Source organism: Anolis sagrei, chromosome 2, assembly GCF_037176765.1.
Source record: "Anolis sagrei isolate rAnoSag1 chromosome 2, rAnoSag1.mat, whole genome shotgun sequence".
Lineage (NCBI taxonomy): Eukaryota > Metazoa > Chordata > Lepidosauria > Squamata > Dactyloidae > Anolis > Anolis sagrei.
The window spans coordinates 268,210,918-268,225,302 of NC_090022.1; the positions used below are offsets into that span (position 1 = coordinate 268,210,918).

The 14,385-nt window shown below is 35.0% G+C and overlaps 1 protein-coding gene across 2 annotated transcripts in view; it reads left to right on the plus strand.

Moving 5' to 3' along the window:
• ADAMTS6 (ADAM metallopeptidase with thrombospondin type 1 motif 6) overlaps positions 1 to 14,385 on the plus strand; it is a 134,896-nt gene that overhangs the window by 61,124 nt on the left and 59,387 nt on the right. For both annotated transcript variants that reach the window (XM_060761554.2, XM_060761555.2), the window contains exons 9-11: positions 1,339 to 1,444; positions 6,341 to 6,487; positions 9,546 to 9,687. In XM_060761554.2, coding sequence (XP_060617537.1) covers positions 1,339 to 1,444; positions 6,341 to 6,487; positions 9,546 to 9,687 — 395 coding nt within the window. The remainder of the gene's footprint in view (positions 1 to 1,338; positions 1,445 to 6,340; positions 6,488 to 9,545; positions 9,688 to 14,385) is intronic.

Sequence of the window (14,385 nt, forward strand, 5' to 3'; positions counted from 1 at the left end):
GCAGTGTAGACTCATATAATCCAGTTCAGTGTGGTTTAACCGCATTATTTAGTTACTTGTCAGTCTACACTGACAATTATAATGCATTTCAAACTTGATTATATAGCAGTGTGGATTGTTAGCTAGTTTAAAAATAAAAAACAAGATGTGGTCCAAGAGGTAGCCAGACAGGCATGTCCTTGACCATTATTGGGTATGGGGCATGTTCTGTGGAAGCAAATAAGAAGGTATAATATATATGGGGCCAGAATCTGTTCAGTACTGTATGAATTTGAACAGTTTTCCTTCCCCTGCTTTTGGTTCTTTTGGATATTTTGAACTGTAACTTCTATCACTCTTGACTTTGTTTCTGGGCTTGCTGGGAATTGTAAGTCAAAAAATCTCCAAGGGCTCTAGATGGAAGACAAATGCAATGCACACACTCTTGAATTGAGCAGGAAAAAATACAAACCCTGAACAAGTAGTGTTTCTTACATCCTTATGAATAAATTATTTGCCATACTCTTATTTTTTTTCCATATAAAATGGACTGCGTTCAGTTCTTGTATGCAGAAGAAGTATTTCAACTTCTTCTGGGTGGGTATATTAATACTTTTTGCAGGTTTCAGTCTTCAGCAAGGAAAACCTTTAAGGCTGCAGCAGGTCATAGTCCATCAGTAGTGGTAAATTAATATTGCAATAGCACACATCCTGTGCAGTAATGAAATACATGCATAATGTTTCAAAATATCTGAAGCTTTTCTTCCATTCTAGAAAATTTAAATATACGTCGGTAATAAGCTTAGTTTCAGAAAACTGTAATAAATAGAAATCTCTGTGTTTTAGTGGGTGAAGCGGTAACATCCTTTTCTTTGTCATTGGTATAGAGGCATTTTGTTACCACAACAATTCCTAAAAATATACCATTTTGATTTTGTGGCTAAAAATGTTGCCTGTATGTTTTATGAACCCACTAAACTTAAACAGATCTCTTTATAAAAATAATGTGGACACATTTTGCTTTTTGTAACCTCAAAAATGTTAAAATAGAAATGCTTGCTTGAATTCCCTCTCCTGGCTCAAGTTACTAGGTGGTCCCAAGTTACCAGAAGTAAAATTTATAAATCTAACCCCTAGTCTAGACATTTTCCAGCAGCGACTGCAGTTCAGAAAATATTAATGTCTAGCCGGCAGAGAGAAATTCCCCCCAGTGATTTTGCAATGACTAGAAAGTTAACCTTTTGCCAACTGCTGCTTGCATGCATGGAGGTTCTTTAAAAGAATCTAGCATTTATAACTAGGGCTTTTAAGACTGAAACACCTTGGCATGACCCTTTGTGTCTCCTTTTGTTTGTTCAGGCTTGGCCTCTGTTGCTGGAATGTGTGAACCTGAAAGGAGTTGTAGCATTAATGAAGATATTGGCCTAGGGTCTGCTTTTACCATAGCACATGAGATTGGCCACAAGTAAGTAAACTTTCAGACTTTTGCAAATCTCACCTTAATTAGCTGCCTATGGCTTTATTTTTTCCCTGGGCTTCTTAAGTATACATACAATCATTGTAAGTATTGATTTTTATTTTATTCTTTTTTTAACTTAAGAACAATCAGACATTGGAAGAAATATTTCTTCAAGATATACATACTGAAGATGGAATGTTACACTAATGTAATATCACAAAATGTTGCATTAATTTTACACTAGGATATATGTTTTAGTATATAAACTGAAAGAGAACCGGGGTGGTGTAGTAGTTTGAGTGCTGGACTAGAACACTAGGAAGCCAGGAGTCAATCCCTGCTGATCTTTGGAAACCAATTGAGGGATCTTTGACAAGTCACATTACTTTAGCCTCAGAGGAAGAGAAGGCCAAAGCCCCCCTGAATAAATTCTGCTAAGAAAATCCTTCGGGTTGCCTTAAGGTAGAAATGACTTGAAAACACATAACCATAACAAATACAAGCTGAAATTTCTTGCTCACCAATTTAAAGAATGTTTATAACATTATAGTCATAAAAACACAGCTACATCAATACAATTCATGTCTTGCAAGCAGGGTTTCTCCAAATGAAAAATAATATGTAGACAATCAGGCATAACTATTACACGTACATTATTGTTACTCAAGACTTAAGAAATTATTCAACTGACAGCCAGAATACAATGATGGAAAACCTGTAAGAAATATGGTCAGCCACAAGTGAATGCACATTACTGGACTTGCTTTGCTTACCAGCTGAGCTACTATTGCGATCCGCTCTGATTCTCATTCTGGGAGAATGGCGGGATACACATTCAGTAAATATATGAATATTTTTGAGTGTTCATTTCCTGTTCATTTTGAAGATCAAAGTTAAAAACTCTCAGTGAATCATTATATCCAATTTGTCTTGTATATTTTAGGCAATTTGGATGCCATATTCTTAACAAAATCTCTTCATTGACTCTGGAAACCCAGGTGGCAGCAGGATCCAGTAAATTCCTCTCTGTGAGGTTTCTAGAGAAAGCAAACCTGGTTTCAGTTAGTAATGGCCTAAATGGGTGACTTGGAAGCTGCATCTGGTACAAAATGCATCTGCTCAAAGCTTTGTAGATAGCCAGATCATGTTCGTACCTCCTGCACTGGGTGCTAGGGTATTTCAAGTGCAGGTATTGACTCTTTAAAATCTTTAAACTGTTTAGATACAGCTTATTTGAAGGGTATATTACAATCATGTGACCTTTCTGGTGCTTTCAAGTGATTCATGGAGATTCTACTTCCTGACTGTCCACAAAGATCAGTAAGATTGGAGAGCACTAGAGAAAGGGGCGTTTCTGTAGTGAATTTTTTTCCTGAGAGAGGTATGGCTGACTGCTTTTAAGAGCGCTTTGCAAAGATACCTGTGAGCATTGACTTTTAGTTGAACATATTTGGTTGAGTTTACTGGCCTTGCATTTTAGACTGTGTTGTAATGTGCAGTATTGTTATCTTCATATTATTTTAACTGGATTATTTTAAAATGTGAGGTGCATTTATACCTTATTTATATTTTTTGATTTTTTATAGTGCGGAACATTGTAGATTATACTTTTTGAAGGTGGTGAACGTGTGTGTGTATACACACACACCAATAAAATGTTACATAGAGCAGGGGAGAGTTATAGTGGTGAAAAAGTAAAGGGGAAAATAGGCAGGCTATTTTAGCCATAAGGTCTGCATTTAAATCTATTCTCAAAATGGAGATTTGCAGACTGATTGAATTAGTCTCTGCTAGGTGCTGCAGATATCAGGTTACACCTGGGATTCGGGGGGGGGGGGGGGAGCAACAGCCATGTTTGAAAAAAAATTAATAAGGTACAGAAGTTCCTTATATCTGTCTGTAGAGTAAGTGAAACAAATAGATTTCTGGTTAGGCAGGGAGCAGCAGTAAAACGAAACATAGCAGACTTTATATTAGCAAAGCCAAAGATTTATTCTGAGTGGTATTTTAGGGGGAAATCAGTTGAAACCAAACTGTATGGTATCGTAGACTAGAGGAAGATTTTGACTACATTCACATATGTGATAACATTTTACATCATAGACATATTCGTATTCACATTTTGGTATTAAAATTACTCATGCGTATGTATTCATATTCAATATACTTGTCCATGTTTAGCAGAAATTAATGAAACTAGAAGAATAGAAATATAATATTTTGATAGGTGCCTTGGTTGTGTTGTGGGAGATCAGTTGAACTTTTTAGTGTTTTTCAAAAGAAAGGGATGTAGGAGTGGGGAAAATTATGGGGAAGGGGGATTAGAGGATTATTTTTAGTATTGTTTGTTTTAACTCTAGTGTCTGTGTTTTTGTTTTTTATTTGGAATTTAAATTCCATTTTTTGGGAACAGAATAAAAACATTAAGTAAAAATATACATTTCTATGATTGTGTATGTGGGTTTAGCTGGCCATCCTTATTTTCTTTTGTACCTTATGTTTCAGGACATAAAAAATGTTCATCAGAATGGTAATCCTGCATGCATGCATCTCACAATAAGTGCAATTGAATTGAATAAAACTTCTATCACTTCTATGTAGGCTTGGATGAATTATTTCTCTTGAGTTTCTCCTGTGTGAGGGTTTTTGCTTTGCTGTTTTTGTGCTGACTTCAACACTTTGGTTATAACATATCACTGACTTTTGACAAAAAATGACTTGAGCCTCTAGGGAACCTGTAATAGACTTACATAGACCAGTTTAGTAGTTTACCTTACTACAGGAAGAATTAGTATTTTTTACTGTAGACTCAATAAAATAATTTTTTTTAGGAACTATTTGTCCTCCCAGGGGTGAACAAAGCGGCGCATAAATGTAGTAAATAAATAAATAAATTTTCAGATGCTAGTGTTACAACACTAATTGTATTATTTTCAATTGAACAAAGGTATTCATTAATTTTTAAAAAAGTTTTACTTCTGTATAGTAGAAGTATCTGTAGAGGAGGCTTGCTTGTCATATTTTCCATATATGGTCCCTTTCTATCTGTCCTTCTAGAATCACACTTATTCTTTCACCTTGCCAGCCACATAAATGAACCAATCTGTAATAAACACACTATAAAATAGTAAAATCCTTCTTTTCAAGGGTTTGGGGTTTTGATTTCTTTCAAAATTGCATTGTATCTCTTCTATAAATAAAAAATGTGGATTCCCCTTCCTTCCTAGAATAGCAGTAGCAGTTCTCCCAGTACTCCCATTTTCCAGTATTATCTCCATGTCACTAGAACAGGTTTCTGGAATTTCTAGAACATTTTTGTTACAAGCATTCTTAGCTGTGACACCAGAAACCATATTTGCAAGATCTTGTTATGAAGCTGATTCTGGGTATTTCTTATAGAATTGCAGATGTCCTCACTCGTAAACACAAAGCTATGTTTTACATTTATTAAGTTAGCAGTAGTGTAGATATGAAAAGGAAAATACACAGATCAAGGGTTCTACAGTTTTAGGCTGGCTGACCACATAAATTTTCCAGGAAATCAAAAGAACGTGGTTAACAAATTTGTAGACAACACCTATTTGGGAGTGGTAGTAAATACTACAGAACACAGGATTCAAAATTATCTTGACAGATTGGAGAGCTTGACCAAAACTAACAATGAATTTCAAGAGGAATAAAACTAAGGTACTACATCTAGACAGAAAAAAGGAAATACACAAGTACTGGATAGGTGAAACTTGGCTTTTAAGTAGTACTTCAGAAACTAGAGGACAATCTGGCGGATTCAAATTACAAGAAAAAAATTATGCCTACACATTATGAAGGCCTTTTTTCAGCAGAGGAATAGACTGCTGTAGAGAATGGTTGACTTTTTTTTTTTTGAGATCTTTAAAGCACTTGGATGGTTATCTTTCACAAGTCCTTTAGTTATACATTCCTACATGACAGTGGGTTCAAATAGATGTCTATAAAAAACAGCAGAGTCAAAAGACTAGGCAAAATACATTTGTTGGAAGCCAAGTAATGGCTCAGTAGAATGGCTTAGTCAAGATATCTTGACAATCATCACCAAGGAAACATCCTCGAGGAAATAGCAGAGCTATGAAATCTCAAGACTCAATCTATGACACTTATGTTCTATAGTCTCAAGCAGCAAACTCTAGGAAGACTCCTAGAAATCAGCTTCCCCTGTTCTATCCTGTTGTCTGCTGAGATACCCAAATTGACAAGCCATATTTACATCCATCCATCCATCCATCTGCCTGCAAAAATTGGTTTACCATGGAATAGACTAAAGTGTGAATTCATGAAACTGAGTGAGGAGTGGAAAGGCAAAGCTGTCAATAGAAACTGTTGTACATTTGATTTGAGATTTAGATTACAACTAGTGCAAGCTGTAGCATGGTGTCTGAATTCAATCAAGCTATTTTAATAACATAGTAGCAAAACTAATATGCATATATGAAATGGTTAGAATCTCAAGGATTATTGTCAGTTTTTTAAAAAAATAACATTGATGGAATATAAGATAAGTAGTTAGATTGCTCACACTGCTGTAATTCTTATATAATGGAATGCTACAGACCAATGACCCTGTGCTATATATGTAAACCACACAGAGCTTTGAGACATTATTTTAATTAAATCTAAGGACCTGACTGAAAGAAATATGTGAATAATAGTATTGTGTTAAAGTTTTATAAGACTTAAAGTAATATTAGCTTTTGAACTGAATTATAAATATATGTATTTACCTATATAAAATTTACTCTGGTTTATTTTTTGTTCATTGAGTTAATTTTTCTATATTGCATCAATGTGAAGATCTTACAATGTTACAATGATTATCTGATCCATTTACAAATAATGGATACCCCTGCTCCCTATTCTTTTGAACAGTTTTGGTATGAACCATGATGGAATTGGAAATTCTTGTGGAACCAAAGGTCACGAAGCAGCAAAACTTATGGCAGCTCACATTACAGCAAACACCAACCCTTTCTCATGGTCAGCCTGCAGCAGGGATTATATCACCAGTTTTTTAGAGTAAGTAATATCTGAAGAGAGATGCCAAATTCTTGAAAAAAATTACAATCAGGTCATACCCTGCTGGGATAAATACATGATAGGTACAATGATGAAGAAAATATTTACCTGAACACCCCAAATTAGAAATACTTGTACATAATTGTGTGTATGCTGCTGTATATGATGCTCTCTACAACTAAAGAAATAGTAAATGCTGTTAGGTTTGTCAGTATTCAGCCATTGTTGGAGGAGTAAAAGAGGGACATAGAGTAAAAGCAAACCATGTCACAACAATAAATTCTTAGTCAAGTGATTGGTTTGTCAATGTTGATAGTAGCGTCCATCTTAATCCAATAACTCCTACTCCAGTGTTTGGATATAACTCTTCTTTATTTTGCTCTCTTTTATATGTGTTGGTTTCATCCAGAATAATGTGAAAACCCAATAGGTGTGGGTGTTCGTTTGAACAACTATCAGAAATTAATAGTATTATGCATTGTATATCATTTCTTCATGTACTGCTGCAAGAATGTTTTCTCTATTGTCATATCTTTGTGGTACTCAGAAAATTCTAGTTAAATTTAGTCTACTGGATATACTCATGTATAAATTGGAGGAAAATGACCAAAAAAATCAACTCCAAAAACCTGGGTTGACTTTTCAGTCAAGAGTGTTCCAACCAAACTATAATTGAAAAAACAAACAAACTATTTCTCTGCAGCTTCCAAGACAATCTGAAATTTGAACTATTGCCTGGATCTTGCCTATTGCATCACTAAGCACAACTCTGCCCTATTCTGTGTCTTGCTTTGTTCAGATGCAAAACGGTACTTTCTAGGAAACTAAAACTAACTACTTCCAATTAAAACTTGACACTACTTTCTTTTCTGACAATAAGTTTTCAGTTTTTCCTTTGAGAATTAAATCAAACTTTTCATTCATATGATCCATATATTTTGCCCTGTAAATTTGGAATGGAAAGCTACTTGATATCTCTGTTGGCAATGTTTTCAAGAAATAGGGGCAAAAAGAAAGAAAACTGGGAGAGGGGAATTAAGGTATTCCTATCCCTTGCAAAGTTGTGCACTTACTATAACAAAATATTACTGGATACACACACTGCAAACTATGATGAAATGTTGCAAAAAAATAATTATTATTTTGAGAGTTGAACTTGCATGTGTGAATGTAAATAGAACCATTTGTTATGTTTTATCCATACAATGACTACATAATACATAAATGTTCAGTCTTATAATATACTTACGTAAGCCCTGCTACGTTAAATATGTTCATCAATGAAATCTATATGTAAATAAAAAGCATCCTAACAATACAAGTCTGCTTTTTCTTTTAAATGTATTTATTTATGTAATTTAGATCCTGTCTTTCCCTCAAAATTGATAAAAACACCTAAACATATTTAAAACATAGAAACATAAAGTTGAAAGAGACCTCGTGGGCCATCCAGTCCAACCCCCTGCCAAGAAGCAGGAAAATCGTATTCAAAGCACTCCTGACAAATGGCTATCCAGCCTCTATTTAAAAGCCTCCAAAGAAGGAACCTCCACCCCACTCTGGGGCAGAGAGTCCCACTGCTGAACAGCTCTCCCTCGCAGTTAGGAAGTTCTTCCTAATGTTCAGGTGGAATCTCCTTTCCTGTAGTTCGAAGCCATTGTTCCTTGTCCTAGTCTCCGGAGCAGCAGAAAACAAGCCTGCTCCCTATGACTTCCCCTCACATATTTATACATGGCCATCATGTCATCATCATCATCATCATCATCATCATCATCATCATGTCTCCTCTCAGCCTTCTCTTCCTCAGGCTAAATATGCCCAGCTCTTTAAGCCACTCCTCAAAGGGCTTGTTCTCCAGACCCTTGATTATTTAGTCACACTCCTCTGGACACATTCCAGCTTGTCAACATCTCCCTTCAATTGCGGTGCCCAGAATTAGACACAGTATTCCAGGTGTGGGCTGAGCAAGGCAGAATAGAGGGGTAGCATGACTTCCCTGGATCTAGACACTATACTCTTACTGATGCAGGCCAAAATCCCATTGGCTTTTTTATCTGTCACACGACCTTGTTGGCTCATGTTTAACTTGTTGTCCACAGAGATTCCAAGATCTTTTTTTACATGTACTGCTATTGAGCCAGGCATCCCCCATTCTGTATCTTTGCTTTTCATTTTTTTTTTGCCAAAGTGGAGTATCTTGCATTTGTCTCTGTTGAACTTCATTTTGTTAGTTTTGGCCCATCTCTCTAATCTGTTAAGATCATTTTGAATTCTGCTCCTGTCTTCTGGAGTTTTGTCTATCCCTCCCAATTTGGTGTCATTTGCAAACTTGATGATCATGCCATCTAACCCTTCATCTAAGTCATTAATAAAGGTGTTGTACAGAACTGGATCCAGGACAGAACCCTGTGGCATGATTTCAATAAAAGATTATACTTGCATGTGAACAAGTACTTAGAAAATCCATTTGGTTTGCCTATTAGTTCAAATTTAATTAGCTTGCCATTAATATATTGCTCTTTTTCTATGTTCATAGAATATTCTCAGCAAAAAGCCTGAATAACATATAATGTTTGGAACAGAGTGTAGAGTTCAGTATTTTTCTACACTGACCACTCTCTCCTACTGTTCGAGCAAGAACTTGAAATGTAATTTTCAATAAGACAGATGTTTTCTCATATGTAAAACTGTGGTGTTTTGTTTTATTGATATGCTCTGAGCCGCTGTTGCTAATGCTTAATGACATCAGCATTATAACACCCTTTTTGTTATAATATTGCAAGGGTCCACCCCATGTGACAAACACCCCTCTTAAGGTTTAAGCTTTTGGGTTTGAAATCTTATGACCTGGGATGTTTCTGACTGCAAGTTAGCAGATATGGATTTCCTTTTCTAACATTAGCATACTAAGCAATTAAAAAAACTCCATTCTTTTAATTTCTTCCTTAATGCTAAATATTACTTCAGAATCTATTTCACACAGCAGTTAGATATGTATTTTGCTTTCATCAACAAATTCATAGCATTTATAATTTCTTTGGTCTTTTATTCTGAACAGTTCAGGCCGTGGTACATGCCTTGATAATGAGCCTCCCAAGCGTGACTTTCTTTATCCCGCAGTGGCACCAGGTCAGGTGTACGATGCTGATGAACAGTGTCGCTTCCAGTATGGAGCAACATCACGGCAGTGTAAATATGGGGTAAGAAGTTTTAATCCTTCTGTTAAGTGCCCTTCTTAGTAATGTGCATATTATGTTTCTTCATAATATAAATGTTTAGTTGAAGGCAATAAGCAATTACATAGTTTTCCATTTGGATTGTAGTACTGTTTTAAATAAGGAACAAAGGGTGTTTTATGCTGCATCTTTTGCTTGAGTCATTTGTGTATATTTGTTCTCATATGTTTGATGAAGAATAAGATAATAAATTTTACTCATATTCAGGTGGATTATTTCAAAGCATTAACAAACTCATAAAACTCATTCCATTCCTTGGTTAGTTGAGAAATTGCTGCCAATGTCTGGTAAATCAGATTCTTGTGATATTATATTTTCAGGTACAAAACTCATGATGCCTCTTTCATTATCTGTTAAACACAGTTTTTCAGTCATACTATTGTAATATTGTGAGTCCCTTTTGGTATTATTTCTTCCTAATATTAAGCAATATTGACTGGGATAGTAAAAATAATGAAAAATAAAAACAAAGAACAGTAGTGATTCCTATTCCTGCAAAGGATTTACACTGAGTTTTCTAAAGTTGCAACAACATTTCCTTACCTTATTTCTATTTTAAAAGAGTACTGTTATTTAATAGCAACAATGTGTACACTTTAAAATAGTTTGAAATAATATAAGGACATGTTTTAATTCAGAAAATTAGTGGAATATTTTTGTAGGCTAAAATATCAGTCATGCTGATTGTACAGTAGCAGTCATCAGCTTGGTTTAAATATGAAAACTGCATTAAATACATTTTGTAGATTTTTGTTGCCAAGTTACACATTATTTTATATACTTTTAAAATAAAATTGTATTTAAAAATGTTTAGTCAAGTCTAAAAACCTTTCTATATCACAATTTACTAAATCATTTGTACTAATCACTTCTGCTGAAGCTATTGTACAAAAGGAAATCATTTTAAATATCCCTTGAGTGATAAGTACAATATTATTCTTGGGTTGAATCTTGGCAGTTCTTATAGCAATGGATTTTTAAAAAATGTGTGGTTGGCTGGCTGACTGGTTAGGCCTTTTGTTCTTGATTTCTCAACAAAGACTTCTTTCTGTTAAACTCCCCTTCCTCCTGCTCTTCTGCTTTCTTTCTTCTCTTTATATCATGTCCACATACGTTGATATTCTTCCCTCTTCTTTTTGCTGTAGTCATCCAATTTTTCAATGCAATTAGTTCAATATCAGAAGGTTAGCAGACATTTGACTTTATGATATGAGGGCATCAACACAAGTTACGTTATATTCTAATTTTCAGTGGAGAATTGGTAACGTTCATATTGCCATTGAGCAAGAAAAGCATTCTTCTCATTAGCATCTCTTAACTCGTATGCTCAATATTTTATTGAGAATATTGTTTAGTTGTATTGAGTGATTGGGTAGACTTTACAAAACTGTGAGCACAAGACTGCATGTGTGGGCTTCTGAGCCATTCTACCCAAAGCCTTGTCATCTTGTGAATCTTTCGCTGAGATTTTGAAGCAGCATTAAATGTCGTATGTAATTCTGTTTGGTGACTTAAATTTTTTATTTTAAAAAGTATTCCAAAATTGTATTCAAACTTTCTGCATACCTTTTTTTTTGTTGCAGAAAATCAAATTGCAAACTCTTTATAAGCCTAATATACAGACTAATTTAATGAGCTAAAATCACATATTTTATTTTCAATCTAATGAGGAAATTGCATTGAAAATTTTCACTCAATAAGTTGTTACATCATTTGTTGTGTTTGCTGGAGAGATTCTTCTGTCTTTCTGTTTTTCTGCCTCTTTGAGGTAGATTTCAAGCCATCGTAATAGGGACACAGGTGCCCATCTTCAGCTTTGTTCAGTGAAATAAGGCTTAGTCAGTGATCAAATGGGTGACTGAATCTGGCCACACAAATTGAGCAGAATGTGGTAGGGAAAAATAGGAAGAAAGCAGGGCGAGGAGCCATAAAATAGGAGTGTAGTACTGTTGTAAGATTGATAGGAAAACAAGAAAGGTTATTGATTGGTATGGCTGCCATGCATTCCATGAAGAAGAAGAAAAATGCAGTCACTACTGCGTGCCAGAAGACCTTATTGTATCAAGGTGATTTTAGGGGATGGGAGATGTATGGATTTTAAGACTAAGTTGAGTTTGGAATGAAACAAAATATGTGTGCGGTTGCCAGGGGAAAACCAGCACAGGATGCTGTACACAAGAGCTGGGAAATAGCTTTTGTGTGAGTCCAGTCTCTGCCTCTATCTTTTTAAAGGTGTGAATACTTCATTCATTCTCATCAACATTGTGCCTTCCTGGGTAGTAAAGGTAGAGCACATCATAAGAGGCGATACAGTTGTTTCTGGTCAGATCTGGATTTTCCGTTGAATAAGGAAGGAACGAAATGGGGCTGTTTCTGTATGCAGGTAGTGATGTTCTTGTAAGTCAGTTGGGTGTAGGTAGATGGAATGTGTGAATAAGCTGGTGTGCATGCAATCTGTTGGATGAATGGCATATCTGGGGTGAGAATGTTGGAGGATATTATCTTTATTATTATTATCTGTCTAAAAGAGTTGATGGTCGAGAGTGTGGTTGAGTAGAAGGAAAATATATGTGAGAAAGTAAGAGATAGTGTAGGGTGATGATGGCCATAAGAGACAGAAAAGGAGAAACAGAAGGAGCTCATCAACATGTGCATGTTCTCACATAGGGTATCTGACCCTAAATGTTGTAGAATGCACACACAATAGCAGTGATCACATACAATAAGGAAAATTTCCATCATAATGCAGATTTCAATCTCAGCTGTCTGAAAGGATGATTCATTTCACAGACTGACATTGTAACTACTCTGAAAAGAGTTTTAACCTGGACAAGGATTCCTGTGGACGAATGATTATAAAGCTTCAGCAATGCTGCAGTTAAAAGTCAGGACTGTGGAGCCAGTATGCCAAACCTTGGAGTAGGACTCCTTTATTTTTCTAGAAACTTACTCTAACTCTTGGCAAAATGGCAAATGTATATTGGTTAGTAATAACAGATTTATGAGATTAAAATAGTAGCATAAAGCATTTTATCACCACCACATGAACCTTCAGGCTATGTAGATTGTTAAACCATTCAATATGCTTATTTCTGAACATTTTTTTCATAAATTACTTTGGAGCCAACTATGATACAAATTTTAAAAAGTTTTAAGCATAAATATAGAATATACCTAAAAAGTAAAGAATATATAAAATTAAGACTAACACAACATATAGATAAGCTGCCGTCTGCTTATTTTTATAATAACATTCTATTATTACAATATTTATTGCAATTACACTGTGCATTTCTAAGTTTCTGACTTCACCCAAAATTGTTTCTAACATGAAAGCGTTGGCTAAGTGCACTTTAGCTGTGTCCATATTTACATTTTTATCTGTGTGATATTAGCACACCTATATCCCTCACTCTATAATAGATTGGGAGGGTGGAGTTGGTGATAATTACAATGCTAATGTAGCTACTGGTTCAATAACAGTTGAACCTCTCCAATTATTTTATATATGTGGCAAAACCTTTTCCTCTGTTTCTACATTTGTGTGTTATATGTACATAGTTGCCATATTATTTTATTTGCATTTTATTTAGGTACTCTCACTCTTTCTGTAGTCTTTACCTGCTAACACTGCTGCTCTCCATCTGTGCAGTCATTGTACAGAAACGAATACAAGAAAAATAATTGATTTACTAAATATATTTGTAACAAAAAAACAAAACAAAAAACAAAAACAAACCCTGAGCAATTTTCCAGTCATGTTCCTGCTACCCTCTTATAATTTCCATGTCTCTTTATATTCTGTTTAGAGACTGATATACTTTGCCTTTGGACTGATTCAGAATTTAAGTTTTTGATAATTTAAAGGGTTTTTTTCAGTTAAACAAAGCCTTTTGTAGTTAAGGGGAAAATGCGATTTTTGAGGAGTTTCCTTTAAATCTATACATAGGCAAATATTTGACACAATGTTATAGAACTGTATAATTTATACTGATGGTAGAATTTCTATGGTGCATTTTATTATCTGTAAATATTTCTGTTCATGTTATCAAACATTGTAAAGATTTGTAATCCAGCAAGTAGTAGAATCAGAAATGTGATGTCTCACCAAGTTCTATATACTGAAACAGCTGTATGCTGTAGCATCTTTAGATGTTTCACAGCTGTCCAGTCAAGGACCAAAGTTTGAACACTTTGATAAAGCAGTCATATTGCAATGAAAGTTGAAGGGTCATAGAATATGTAAAACAGGATCTTGGAGTCATGATTAAGAATCACCTACCGATCTGCTTACAAACGGCCTATTTTCAGATAGTGTATCTCACCCAGGTGGGAAATGTCCATGGAACTGAGGGGAAGATGATTTTTTGTGATTTCCTTTTCATGCTACAGCCCCCACAGCACCCCACAGCACCGGGTAATGAAGAAATCATCAAAATGGTCTCACAATTCTGCAGACAGAGATCTCTTGTCAGTAGCATGATGACAATTAAATAGAAGCTAGAGTATTTTATAAATATAGGTGGTGGAAATCTATCTGTTTGCATGTATTGCTTATTCGACAGCAACTTAAGCATTATTGAGAAAAGTCTTGCCAGAGATTGTGCCGTCACTTTATATAATTACATTTCTGATTATATTATTGATTTAACTGAGAGACAT